The 15,077-nt window shown below is 42.2% G+C and overlaps 1 protein-coding gene across 3 annotated transcripts in view; it reads left to right on the plus strand.

Moving 5' to 3' along the window:
* Window positions 1–14,223, plus strand: part of CDK15 (cyclin dependent kinase 15) — a 78,991-nt gene extending 64,768 nt beyond the window's left edge. Inside the window, exons 12-14 of one of the 3 annotated variants that reach the window (XM_006921360.1) lie at window positions 1,230–1,369; window positions 11,505–11,647; window positions 14,017–14,223. In XM_006921360.1, the coding sequence (XP_006921422.1) occupies window positions 1,230–1,369; window positions 11,505–11,614 (250 nt within the window). In that variant the 3' untranslated portion in view covers window positions 11,615–11,647; window positions 14,017–14,223. Of the gene's footprint in view, window positions 1–1,229; window positions 1,370–11,504; window positions 11,648–14,016 lie in introns of those variants that run through there. The other 2 variants (XM_006921358.1, XM_006921359.1) reach the window with 2 other exon arrangements.
* The last annotated feature ends 854 nt before the right edge of the window (window positions 14,224–15,077 follow it).

The following is a 15,077-nucleotide window of genomic DNA, read 5'->3' on the forward strand; positions in this document are numbered from 1 at the left end:
GGCCATGCAACTTAATTCTGAATGTTAGACATCACTGCCTCTTGGGACCTACAGTTTTTCATCTAGTGGCTTTCCACTTGTAAACCCGACTGTGGGCTCTAGAGACGGGCGTACTTAATTGATTGGCATTAGATTTGCAAAGACTTTCAAACACTATAAATAAATAGGAGCCATGAAGACCCACAAGACCTGCAGAATCAGCCCCTGCCACCCTCTCTAGCTTCATATCTGGCCCATTCCCCAATCTTTGTCCCAGGCCAGCCAACTGGCCTTTCTTGCCTTCTTTAAACTCATTTAGAGAAGGTCTGTATGAGCACCACAGATATCTGCCTACATCACCTACCCTCCCCTGCCCTAATCCTCAGCTCTCAGCTCAAATGCCACTTCCTCAGGGAAGCCTTCCCTGACCAGCTCCTCCCACTCTAAGTCAGGTATCTGGACCTTTTTCTTCACAATTGTACTTATGCACGTGTAGGATAATTTGACTCGTGTCTGACTCTTGTACTAGACTAAGCCGCTAGAAGATGGAGTCTTGCTTGTATCTCCCAGAGCCAACCACCCTACTAGCACACAGTAGGGTGGTTGGCTCAACTAATGGATCTTCTTATCTCCAATTTTATAATTCAACATAAGGTCAACTTGAGGATTTGACCTTACTGTAATTTGGGTACTTAATTACCTTTCTTCCTATGCTCTATCTTGGGAAACCAAGAGAGCATCTTAGCTAATAACTCTGGGAGCTGAGCTTCAGAAGCATCATAAATAAGAGTGTTTTCCACCCACGCTTCACCCTTCAGAGTTGCCTCTCTCTCTCTCCCCTCCCAGCATCCTATGCTTGCAGCCCTTGGAGCACATTTTCATTTGGGCTTTTCTGCTTGGTGGGGACTACTGTGTCCCTCAAAGAAGAATTCTTAATTATATATTTCTGCCTCTATAATTATAATTCTGAGCCCTTTACAGACACATGCTGCCAGGGGCACTGCAGAGGCTGGGAGGGCAGGGAGCTGAATGATAGAATCCTGAGATTTCTCCCTTTGTCTTACTAACAGGACAGGTAGGAGTTTCAGTGTGGAGTTATTTTTCTACTTGCCATCAACTTTACTAATCCCAGGAAGACTGTATTTGAAACTCTTCTAGCCATCTCTTGTTCTTTACTTTTCTTCTCTCCCCTTTTATTTTTCAGAAGGGAGGCTGCTGGGGAAACACACTTTTTCTCTTCCACTTTCCAGGTTGGGCAGGGTTCCTGAAGCTGAAGACCTGGCCTCACATATGCTGAAAGGCTTTCCCAGAGACCGTGTCTCTGCCCAGGAAGCCCTGGTTCATGATTATTTCAGCGCCCTGCCGTCTCAGCTGCACCAGCTTCCCGATGGTGAGTTGAGGGAGTGTGTGTGTCTGTGTGTACACGCACACGCGTCAGTCTCGATGTCTACGTGTTTCCTCTGAGCACTGGCGAATCATAGAATTTGCAACTCGAAGTGAACTTAGAGATCAGTTTGGCTGGGAGAAGCAAGATGGGGCCCAGTCTTGCTTGAGGGTTACGTGAGAGTCTCTAAAACTCAAAAGCCCCCATGCGTTGAGCTGACACAAAACCTCCTTGTTAACGATTCAAACATTTCCCTTATATGCACACTTAGAAACTGGATGAGATGAAAGTTGCCACAGAGTTCTTTGCTTTCACTGACATCTGCCAGGAGAAGCAAAACCAAAGTCTCTAACCACCCCTTTTCTCTTTCCATGGAGAGTAAGAAGATAGGTGATGACATGGATATGTCAGAGAGGAGAGCTGGGCCTGTCTCGATTGGTAATCCGATGCTGCCAAGGGAAGCACCAGGGTGGGGCGCTGTGGGGAGGAGCGCGTCCTCCCCGGCCGGACACCCACGGGAAACACAAGTTACCCTGAAATCAGCTTTGCTGCCTGGGCCTGAAGTCATCCTCCAAATCTGAAATCTGCTGAGGGGTCATGTGGCTGGTGCTCTCCTCATGTTTCTCAGAATGTGGCCAGGAAGGGTGGTGCGGAGGGTGTGGGCAGTGTGGTCGTGCCCAGGGCTGTTTGGGGGCACTATCCCTAGGTGGGGTTTCTTTGAAAACACCCACCATTTATTCAGCTGAAAACAGTTCTCCCAAGTTCTAAGCAGGAGAGAAGAAAGCTAAGAGGGAAGGTCTAGGGGCTCATCCTGGGAAGAAGGGACTGGGATGGGTGGGGAGCCACCGCCCAGGGGCCTTGGACATACCTGCCGTCTGGCGAGAGTCTCCGCGGTTTGCAAACGCAGCCCTGTTGTATCTAGGACATTGTCCTGCAGCAGTCCAAAGCTCTTAGCTTGGGACTTCTTGAGGTATTTTATTATTAAAAGGAATCATTTAGGATCTCCAAAGATAACCATAATCATACAGCTAGGGTTAATGTATCTTATTTAACCCCGTGAGAAGAGTCAGTCATCAGTATTTATTAAGTTGCCATTAAGTGTCAAGAACATATTAAGTGCTATAAAAATAGAGGAGAAAAAAGAGGCTTGTCCTTGACCTCAAAGATCCTACATGGGAGGAAAAGAGGGTGAAGAAGAGGAAACAGGGCACCCTTGTACATATATTAGCACAAATCATATCTAAACAGCTAAAGTCTGTGCATAATCAGCTACAGATGTTCACAGAATATGTGTGTGCTAAAGGCAATTCTTTGGAGGAACTAGAATAACTCAAGTGAGATAGATTAGACTGGAGGTGAATCTGGAGTGGAATTTGGAAGGAGGGGAGGGACATGGTTTGGCATAAGGGTGGAATAAAAAAACACTCCAGGTGACCTATAACTTTTACTCCCTTCCTGGTACTTGACTCCTACCTCATCCCCATGCCCTCCCCCACTCCCATCACACACTCTTCCTAGTCTGAGCCCCTAGAGCTCTCCTTCCTTGCTTTCTACTTTAGGGCTTGGGATTTCTAACTACCACTTCAGGCAAGTATACATGCTTGGGTGTACATGGGCACGCATGCACGCACGTGTGCGCGTGCACACACACACACACACACACACACACACACACACACACACACACACGCCTCTTTCCACTTAAAGAAACTTCTCTCATCTGCCCTCCTCCAGGACCTATTATTCTACATACTGAGAACCACTGGGGATCTTCAAAGTTTTCTGGGCACCAGCTTTTGCCTGATGAAGGGTAATTAGGAAGAAACAACCACTGTCCAAACTGATGTGTTGTTAGAAACTTGGGTTTTGATTTTTCCTAGCCGTCTGAAGCAAAGCCACCAACAGCAGGGCTCTGCTGCAAATATGTGTGTGTGTGTGTGTGTGTGTGTGTGTATGCACATGCGAGTATAAGATAGAGATCGATCTGTATTCCTTCTCTGTTCACCCAGCCACAGAGCCCAAATCTACTTTGACACTTTTAGAAAAATGAAAAGATGGAATCTTGCAGGAGCCTGCCTGTGCTTTGGGGGTGGGGAGGGGGGGGGGGAGAGACCAAGAGTGCTCACAGCAGGAGGGAAGTTGGCTTTTCTTTATACATATAGGGGTTTTTCCATGCAGAGTTTAAATTATGCCTGATAAAAGGAGTTTCGTGGATGTTTCAGTTCTTTCAAATTCTCCTGGCTTCCTCCCAATTAAATGAGGTTTGTCAAAGCCACAGGGCTCTGCTGCTGCTGCCTCGGCCGACAAGCACTTCCTGCAGCGACATCTCAAATCCCCGAGGGAGAAGATGAAAGGGCCAGCGCCAAGAGACAGGGGAAGGGGGGGCTGGATTGTGTGTGTGTGTATGTGTGTGTGTGTGTGTGTGTGTGTGCGCGCGCGCGCGTGCGTGTGCACGCGCGCACACGTGGGAGGAGTGTAGAAAGAGGTTTAGAGACAGACCCACAGATAGGACTGGGGACAAGCAGACAGAGAAAGCAAATCTGCCAGGAAAATTGGAAAGAAAAAGAGAGGAAGGGAAAGGAGCAGTATGGGCCAGTTTGTGCACGTTGACGACAGTGGCACATCCACTGGCGCATCCAAGGGCACATCCAAGGGCACATCTACTAACGGATGCACTCCCTTGGCCTGGTAGTGCCAGCCTGTGAGCCTTTATTAAGAGCCTCTTTTGCAGACAGGGAGCACCAGCCAGTTATCACAGTTCTCAACCTGCAGGGACACAGAATCCATATACCCATTCCTGGGAGGCTGCCCCAGGTGTAAGAACTGTGTAAAAATAAAAACATGCTCTTGTGAGTAGTTTGTAAAGAGAGTTTCTCTGCCATAATTATGCAAGCAATTTTACTCTCAGGTGACATGTCAGTATGGAATCACTTAGAGGCTTATATTTATATCATTGTATTATTCTGGTGTTATTCTGGTTGCAGGATAACAAAGTTGTCACTTTAAAATACATTCTGTTTCCCCTGCGATCTGGGAGATGCCGCTCTTATTTTCTGCCCTCTGAAGAAGATAATTTAAGCATGAAACCTGTAGCTTGAAAATATGTGAGGAGTGTAAGGACAGGCTAAACCCCAGTGGAAGAGTGACATAGGCAGTCCCCACAAAATGCAAGAATTGCTCCCATCCATCCATGTCTATTTTCATAAAGCCTGAGTCAAGACGTCCTGAGCATTACTCTCTCTAGGTCGTGTCAATCATCTTATGGCCAGAGGAAACCAGGGGGTGACTTGCCATGAAAATCCAGGAATTCCGGGATTAACTCCCTTTTGGAGAACACATTGAAATGAAGAAGCGTGAATATTAGAATGGCAAGCATGTGGGAACTTCTGCCAAGTGCTGACATTTTCCCTTATTGACTCTTGAACACCTGAAGAAACATTTGTTGAAGGAGAAATTATTGGTAGTCTCTCTCAAAACACACCCAACAGCAAGCTAATTGCTTTTGCAGATGGCTAGGGAAACACTCTTCTCACTCAGTCACCGGATTATGGCCAAGCTTGTGGTCCTTGTGGCTGAGCCAGCAGTGCAGGACGTCAGCTGGGGCAGCTAGGACCTAAAATTAGGCCCTTGGCAACTCCCTCATCTTAGCTGCAGTTTCAGCTTCTTGGTTTAATTCCCTTTGCCCTCAGTATGAACTTGGGCTCTGGGAAAGGAACACTGTTTAATGATTTGGGGGTGGGGGAGTAGAAAATCATTAAGCTGCCCCTTCTAGAAACTGGCTCCACTCCATTCTTGCAGGGAGCCTTCCAAATGTAACCCTTGGAAAGTTAAGACTGATTTTGGAACCTAGCCATTGTGAACCACAGACACTGATCCACAAAAGTATTTTTTTATCTGGGGCAATAAATGTCACGTGATTGAAGAGTCTGGTCCTTAAGCCCTGGTCCTTGATCGTCAGGACATCAAAAGCTGTCTTCCTGTGGCTCGGTCCCGTTTTGCTTTCCAAATCCCAGGCTCGAGTCTCTCCTGTGCCTTCCTGAACTAAATTCCCCTTCTCCTTTAAAACATCATCTCCTTTAAAACAGCATCTTTGGGGAAAAAAAGCCGTAAAACTTAAAAGCTTGCAATTGTTTCACAAGTAATTTTTGCCAAAACAGTTTACCAGAATCCTTCTTGTCATCATACGCTTTCGCACTTGTAAGGATGAAAGACAGCGTGGCGTTGACCACACACCACCCTGGTGTCTATACTCTGACAATTCTTCAGCAGGCCTGATCATATTGCCTCCATTCAAATCTGAGCAATTTTTTTTTTTTTTTTTTGCTCCAGTAAAAGAACTTTAGGCCTTCTTTTAACATACCTCTTTAATATGTTTGAAGATCTCTTGATATCACTTTCCGAAGCTCACTTTTCTAGGCTGAATTCCTTTGACTTTCCTCCCCACCCCCAAATATAGATTCTGTTTCTCTCACTCTAATCATTTGGTTTCATGTTTCTATCCCGAACCTGTTTTACTTATATTGCGTATCTCTGAGACTATGGACCCAGCGTAGGTTTACTGAAGGTCTAGTAGGTGTGATGTTGAAGGATACAAAAATGAATTAGTGATGGACCCTGTCCTCAAAGAGCTTACAATCCTTAAGGAAATGAGATAAGTATATAAACAGCTGCAGATCAAGTGTGAAGTGCTCGAGGTGTTCAAAGGAGGTGAGATTAACTCTAGCTATGGGGATCCAGGATGGCTTTGTGAGTGGGTCATGACAGACGATGAGGTCTATCTCGTTGGGAAGGAAGAATATTCAGGGAGAGGAATGTCATCTTCCTCTCAATGCCACCTTACATTTATTCTTTTTTTATTAATTGTGGTACAATTCTGATTCGTATTTCATCCTGGTTTTAACTCCTATTGCTGTATGCCTTCCTGCAACAATTTAAACCTTCTTAACATGTAGTATTGAAATTTAGTTTAGCTCTGTGTATGCTAATCATTTCAAATCTATTCTGGTCATTGCTCTTATTGTCTAGTCTATTCAAAATTTAACCAGAATATTTTGTCATTCTAGAGGCCAGGTTTCAGGGGTTGGGGATGGTCGGGAAGAGAGAAAGGAGATTCTGAGCCAGGCCTCTCAACTCTATTCTGCTTCTAAGAGTTTGTAACCTAACTCAGACTGCTCTTTCTATCTTTCAAATCTTCCATTAATCAGTACTTAAGAAGATATGTATTAAGAAGCAAGTTAGGGAGTGTCTTCCACAACAAACCTCTTCACCTTCTATGCTCAAAGTTGTCCTCAGCCCATTCCAATACATTAGATGAGATACTGGGCTGAAACATGGCTCATGGCGTTGCGTAGAGTTGTGTTGCTATGAGAAGTCTGAGTAAACCAAGTCCCTCAGCCCCACCAAGCCCTTCAATTGGTTAAATATGTTAGCATAGAAGAGTCTCCAAGTAAGATGAATCCTTCAGGAAAGGGTTTGAGACCTTCAAGTGCGAAAGGACTTAAAGACTCGCTATTCTATATCTTCATTATGTAGATGAATCCCTGGGAAGAATAATAGTGCCTGCCATTTGTTGGGCAGCTATGTGGTTTACATAAATTCTTATTCGATCTCTACACTAACTGGTGAGTCTGAAGTTATTAGCCTCAGATTACATATTAGAAAATCGGGACTGAGAGAGGCTAATTGCTCAGTCATACAGACAGTAAACGAGAGAGCCAAGATTTGACTTCAGGTCAGACTCCCAAGCCACTCTCCTTCCACTACTCATTGCTTCTCAGTAAAGACCACATGGAAACTTAGTAGCACAATGAGGATTGGAACCACGATCTTGACTCCCTTTCCCATGACCTTTCTACTGCCTCATGCTCTATCTGTGTTTATTTTAAAGCCTTCCCTGGAAAGAGTCCACATGTCCCCAGGTAACATATTTAATATCTCAAAATTAAGAGGGCTCAATTTTATGTTTAACGGAGACCCCTGACCTTTTATCTTTCTGTTCTTCTTCTTTATCTTTTTTAAATACACAGTCATTCTTGGGTTTTAAGATTTCTTAATTGATGGTGGTTTATTTTTTTTTTTTTGTTTCACTATTACTTATCCAATTGTATAAGAAAAACATCAGGAATCCAAAGGAAAATTGGGCAAAGGCACAAAATAGCAATTTCTGCAAAGGAAACAAAACAAGAGCATGTCAATAGACAGCCTTACTAGTGATTAAATAAATACAAATATCTGTTAAATTTAGTTTTTTTTTTTCCCTTAACCTAATAGCTCCCAGGGTTTGTGATATCATAATAAAACAATTCTCTGTTGATGGTGACGTCGGTTGGGGCAATCTTTGCAAAACATTATGACATTTATATCAGGAGCTATAAAAATGATCACAACTGTCAACCCTCTACTTTGGTTCCTGGAAGTTATACAAAGAAACAGTTGAGCAGAAAAAAAAATACCCTAGATGCATAAAAACGTCCAGTGATGCAGTGTTGTCTATAATTTTTAAAACTTACAAAATAAAAATAAAAGAAACAGTCTAATATTCAACACTAGAAAACCAAGTGGACAAATTTTGGCATATTGACTCAGTACTACGTAACAATTTAATGGTACTATGTAACCATTTAAAATGATAATTCAGAGGAGTGTGTGGTAATATGGAAATATTTATGCTATGACATGAGCTAAAAGAAAGTAGGATACAAAAATACATATTATAATGTACCTGTGAAAATGTATTATGCATATCAACAAAACTGAAAAGTAGTAGATAACAATTAAAATGCTCCTCTAGTTTAGGGGGATTGCGGAAAATTTATTCCTTTTTCAAAGTTTTCTTTAATGTTGATATTATATTTCCTCTATTGTTTAAAAAAATGAGGTAAGGCCAACAGTACAGGAAGTCCAGGCTCTGGATCGAGAGTTAAAGGACCTGAAGTTTCCCCCATGCCCCAGTGTAACATGCATTATTGGCCTTCATGAACCTCAATATCTCAACCTGCACAAGAATTAATACTAGTTTCCTTTACCCCAGATTGACAGAATGTTTATTTTATAAAGCTTTTAACTCACTGAATACAAGGATTCATATAAATTTGGTCCTGAGAGAATGAGAGGTGGGAGGGAGAGGAAAAGATAAATAGGCACTAATTAATTTTAAAAGGAAAGATCATCTGCTTTAATCGGAAATGCATATGTGCTGTGCCCCTAGTCAGAGTGTTTTAAGTGGCTCCTTGTTAGTTAGCAAGTTCAATTTAAAGTACTGTGTGATCCTTTGGGCTTTGAAGATATGAAGCCTATATACATACACATGAGCTAAAATTACGGCGTCGTCATGAGGCTGTGTGCACTCTGAATAATTAAATGCACTAAGCAACCCCAGCTGATGGATTGATGATGTGCAAGAGTAGTGCAAAAACCACGTGACAAGGGGAATTACAAGACATTTCGAAATGATGGTTTAATTTCCAAGCTTTCTTTTTAACTTGTGCTTTCTCTTTTAGCCATTACAGGCAAGTAAAAGAGATTCGATTATCTTGTTTCCTGCGAAAGGTTATTTAGCTCCTCAATCCCATTAAGTCACTTTCTGCACTCCAGTGCACTGAGCCTTTACCAGGTTCTCAGCCCAGGAAGAGTAAATGGAGACACCAGGATCAGATTTCTAAAGGAAGGAAAGTTAAAGCAAAGTTTGAAAGGGGTGACAGCCAACAGCCAGAAGCTTAGGAACTCAATTAGACTGAAAGACAACTATCTCATTATCTTGTTCCGAAATGATCTAAATACATAAGAATCTAAAAGTTTTAAATAAACTTGTCCTACTGACTGTCTAGATGACTGAATTTCCCTTCTCAAAAAAAATTTTAAACACCCACTTTCGTATTTATTTATTCTAAGCGCAAAGCAGCTGCGATAATTATGCTGTCAGATTCAGTAAGCTAATGAGGAGTCAGCCGAATGGAAGGTTTTGCATTTGTGGTGAGATTGCTGCAGGAGAACAGCTCTGCTGCTTTTCTTCCTTCTTCTTTTTCTTTCTTCCCTTCTTTTTTTTCCCCCTTGCTTTTTTTTTTTTTTCCTTTTTCCCTGTGAATTGGGAAGGACAGTCAGGCAGTCCCAGGCAAATTGGCATCCCTTTGAATAACTGGTTGCTTTCCCAGCACCGTTCTGCCAGATAATGTCTGTCTGTCTGTCTGTCTCTCTCCCCCTCACCTTATTTTTTCACTCTCTTTCCCCGCCCTTCTTCCTCCCTTCCTCCTTGCTCTTGAGGAGCTGCTGCTTTTGAGGGGCAAGGAAGCCTGAGGGAATCTTCATGCCACTGTCCCCCAAGGCAAGAGGACATGTCTTTCTGAGGGAAGTTCCCAGACTGGTTTGGACTTGAGATGACTTGAGAGTAATCTGTGACGTTCTGCTCCGTTTATTTTAGCTGTTTGTTTATGCTATGACATGAGCTAAAAAGAAAGTAGAATACGAAATTGTCTATTATAATGTACCTCTGAAGATGTATTATGCATATTAACAAAACTTGATGTCTTCCTTTTCCAGCCTAGCAAATATGTAATTAACTCCAAACCGAAGGACTCAAGGCCACAGATCACTCTCAGCATAGGTCTAGGCTGAGCGAGACAGAGCCAGCATGCAGGTTTATGTCTTTCCTTCAGGTGCGAGCAGTTTCCAGCAAACAATATTATTAAGGCATTTTATGCTTTCAGTGCGCCAGAGCTAGAAGCTTCTCTTTTTATTAAATTGTGTGGTATTTAGAGTAACCCAGGTTTATGCAGATTGTCAGCCTTGACAAAGCAATGCCCAAGTAGAGAGATGCCCTGAGCAGGTTTTGTGGATGTGCTTTGTGACAATGTGGCTGTTGCTTCTTGCTTTTTTTCTCAGATGGTATCTATACTGATGCTTGTAACAATGGCTACTGGTTATTAAAAGCATATTGTGTATCAGGAACAACCCAAGATGTTTTATATACATTATCTTCTTTAAATTTACTGCAATCTGCTAGGGAGTTTTATTATCCCCATTTTGCAGATGAGCCCCTTAAAATGTTAACTTTTGGAGGACTAGGCCCACAATTTTAGCATAGGAAGCACCCGGGAATAACACACTTAACGAACAGGCATTTATAAAAATGTCAACTGCCGTCATTCTCAACTAACCTGCTACACGAATCAGAGGACAAAGGTAGTGTATATATATATATATACGTATATGTATATTTACCAAATGAACACTTGGGTAACGTATATGTATACATATACGTATATATATATATACACACACGTATATACATATATGTATACATATATACACACACATATATATGTATATATATACACACACATATATATACACACACACACATATATATATTTCAATTTTTTTTAATTTACAGAAGTTGTACCTGAGAGTCTATTTAAATAGATTGCCTAATGTATCTAATGTAGCAGGATTAGAAATTTTCCAAAACACAACTAGCCCAGCACGGTGCTTGTTCCCCATCATCACTGGGACTAATATTCAGACTCCTTGGCTTGAGAGCAGCTCTCTTCACCCTCTGGTTCTAATCCATTTTTCCAACTTTATCTTCTAGTTTGTCTTGCTTGAACCAAGCAAGATTACTTGCAATTCTCTCAAGCACTTTCCTTCCTCCATGCCTTTGCTCACGCTGATCCCTCAGGCAGGACTGTCCTCCCTGGAATTCCTTGCCTGTTAACATGGTCATCCTTCAAGGTTCAAAGGGCCCTTGTCCATGCTTTTCCTGAGCTCCTTAGACTTAGAAGAGGGGCTGTCATAGTTCTTTGTTTGCACCTCACTTTGGCCCTTGTTTGTTTGCGTGTGTGTTCCCCCAGTTCTATTCCTATTTTTGCCACCTTCTAACACCTAGCATAATGCGTTACCCAAGTGTTCATTTGGTAAATATGCATTGAATTAGATTGAATAAGAGGCACTTGACAGCTATTAGTAGATTCAGTAAAGTAAATTTTCCATGAGTCAGTATAAATTATTGGTTGGTAAGTCTGGCTCATGTTTTGACATCTCTTCCAGTGACAAATATTACAAAGACATAAAAAGTACACCATGAAAAATCCCAGGAAATAATATGTTGGTGCTTCTCTCTTTTTTTTTTTTTTTTTTTTCTCTATAGAGGAGTCTTTGTTTACAGTTTCAGGAGTGCAGCTGAAACCAGAAATGTGTGACCTTTTGGCCTTGTACCAGAAAGGTCACCACCCAGCCCAGTTTAGCAAATGCTGGTGAAGAGAAAGGATGACATCGCCAAGATTCTTCCAGGTACGTGGTCCCAACAGTGAGGCTCCTTATGGACAGGGTCGAAAAGAGATTGCTGCCAGGTGCAGAGGGCATGGTCCGTGGATGCAGAGCGCCTCTGTTCTGTGTTTGGCTCTTCATTCCCGCTCTAGGGTCAGGTGACCTAACTCCCTGTGAAAGGAGAGTAATAACGTGCATTACCTGTCTCTCCCACTCCCAGAGGACTGGTAAGGCTCCTCAGACAGAATGGACAGGTCATTATGAGGCCTTTGGCTGACAGAGGTGGAATAAAGGATTACAACTGGCATCTTGTATCCCCTTAACTATATAGTTCTGTCAGCTGATAGGACAAAATCAAAGATCAGGTGACCAACTGTCCCCATTTGCTTGAGACTGAGGAGTATCCAGAGATGTGGTATGTTTAGTGCTGAAACTGGCACAATCTCAGGTGACCTAGGATGCTTAGTCACCATAATGGTACAAATTACCACCAGGCCTCCTGCTCGCAGTGCCAGTGAAGTCCTGCTTCAGAACCTGCCCAAGAGATGATTCTAGAAGTCTATGAGAGTCAAATCATCGCTGCTACAGGCTTCTCAGGCTACACCTTCTGCATAGTTGCATGGTTATAGGGAGTCCTCTCATTCAAGGCAAGTTCTAAGAACTACAGGGGCCTGATGGACAGGCAGGAGCCATCCACAAATGTCACAGATGCAGCTGCTCTCAGGAGTCTCCTCAGTCAGCCCTGGGCAGCCCATCTTTCCGGGATAATCTTTAGGAGGAAGAGATGCTGTGGAGTATTTTCTCAGAGCTACCCTACCTTAAAGGGATTTCCGCCGGTAGGCACAGGAAGCCAGGTGGGACAACCCCCAAGCAACCATAATACAGACAGCCCTAGATGTTACAAGAGCACTTCCCATACTGAGCCTACCATAGTGGGTAGAGGGGACAGTAATCAAGAGAGAGGAATCAAGGTGGGACCCATGCACGGAGCCAGCCGGCCAGCCCTTTAGGTGACTCTGGCTATATCCAAAGACACATGCATCAAACTACGGTCTGGCCTCCCATTTGGCAACCACAGCTTGGCTGTGCTTCCTAACAGAACTTTTGAGGCCTAGATGATAACCACTGGCATGCTCCCTACACCCCACCCCACAACATCGTTCACATGGCAAGATACAGCCTTTTGCCGCTTTCTCTCGGATCTCTCGTTAGCCGTTGATATTTGAAGGCATGTACACACCAAGGATGTCTGCCTTCTGGATCTTCTAAGATCGTCGTATTTAGAAATTTGGAAAGCGCAGGGATGTTTAGAATTATAACTGTTCCTCAGAGCACTTATGAACTACGTGAGTTAGTATTTCGACAACATACAATTGAAATTAAAATAGACAATAAAATAATATGGTGTTTTCTAAGCAAAATATTTTCTACAGCAGAGATTTTACTGTGTAATTACGCCATTTTAAACCCACTAGTTATGAGAATAGGATGTGCTTTCGCTACGTTCTGTAAAGTAAAAGATTTGAGCTTTATAAAATTATCAAAGACGTTGATGGAAATGGCCTCCGATGATGGCGCTCCTTAAGCATAACCATCATTTCTACTGTTGTTATTTTGTTTTATGAAGCAGCTAGAAGGTAGAAGCATAACCCCACCTCTCTGATCTATAGTGACTTTTCACAAAGCATTGTTAACTCATAGATGTAAATTGGTCACAATAGAAAATCAATTAAATGCTGCGTGGCACTAACGCCAGCAATCAAAGAAAAGGAGGAGGCAGATTTCGCTTTTATTGCAGGAATCTCATGATGTCCCTAGGCCCTTGGCACTACTGTGAGGAGATAAAACCGGTAGGAGATGAACCGCAAAAGGGAAAAGCTAGAGCAATTAAACTGTTTAATAAATGGCTTGGGATCAGCAAAATCTGGCAGCGCTGGAGTTAAAGAGACTAAAAGTTGTAATCAACAGACACTTGGGGCCTGTAAATTTTTTTCACTAAATTGAATTTATGTTAAAATATTCACTTTTTAAGAGATTCAAAATGTAAATTGGGTTAGGGGACTTGTAACTGGCAGCGGTGTCTCAAAATTCAGACTCTTCAAAGGTCCTCAAAATGTCAAGTTTCAGGAACGGTAAAAATGTATACAGTGGGGTGTGGTGAGGTACAACTCTAGTTTGTATATTCAAAGATAGATTTTGGTTATTTTACAGCTTACTTAGTTCTTATTACCACAGGTAAGATGCTGCCTCTGTTATAATTTACTATTGCCTTTTCTGTCGATACATATGATTCTATCAGTAACTTTTCGATAATGTTTAACAGATTTTCCTTTCTCAATCTGTACTATATCATTCATTATTTTGATTTTGTTTATTCTTCATTTTATTTTCAGGGCTACATTACTGCCGTTTCAGTTTTAACTTGCTTTAGCTACCAAGAAGCTTCAAATTAACTCCACACTGGACCAAGGGTTTTATACCATCACCTGTGACCTGAAATGTTTTAAATATGATGTCCAAGGCAATGTTACATAACACTTGAAGAAAAAGCAATGGAAAGTTATTGCTGTTGTCATTTGCCTAGAATTTCACAGTGATTGGCTCAAAAATTACACAGAGTCTGAGATAGTCTGAGAAGAGGATCTCTGGATAATTGCATCCATTTCGTTATACGATGGAGAGATCCTTGGGCAGAAAGGACATCAGGACAGATGGGAGACTGACAATTGAAAGAATTTGGAGACAGAGCTAGTGCTTACAGAGGCCTATCACTCCTGTGTTCACTTACAATTTCTCCAAACAGAAGGACTTCCGTGGCAAGGAGAGGATTAGTCTAAAGTTTAGAATAGTCGCCAGAGAAGATGGTTTCTTGGATAAAGTTGTCAACAAAAAGATTTGCTTAAGACTTTTCATTATGATTTCCTAGGGGGTGCTTCTTCCTTCACTACCTGTACTGTCAAAACACATTACCACCCCACCACAGCCAGATTTTAAGAGTTTGAATAGAATGAGCTACTGGTTAGAATGAAATTTCAGACTATCTCCTTCTACTGAATCCTGATTGTTTGTGATGATAGCAAAAGTGGTGAGAAGTCTAAGCTCTGATTTGATGGTGGAGATACTGACTAGATAGATAAGATCAAAGAGTTCCAAAGATGTAATTCAAGCCCTGTTGCACCATCAGACAGACACACATGCATGTGCACACACACATAACCCTCGAATAAAATGAGAGATTTGTCTCAGCTAACACATGTACCCTTTTCTACAATAACTCCTTCTAAAAGAAGCCAGGGAAACTCAAATTACTTCGTAGAGAGATCATCCACTCAGGAAATGTAGTAACCTAGAAACCAGAGATCTCTCTATATCCTTTAGAAATACAAGGAGGAACTAATTAAGAGAGAATTAAAAATAGTATGTATCCACCCAAAATCTGAGATGGAAGAAGGGA

Source organism: Pteropus alecto, unplaced genomic scaffold (genome assembly GCF_000325575.1).
Source record: "Pteropus alecto unplaced genomic scaffold, ASM32557v1 scaffold3, whole genome shotgun sequence".
NCBI lineage: Eukaryota > Metazoa > Chordata > Mammalia > Chiroptera > Pteropodidae > Pteropus > Pteropus alecto.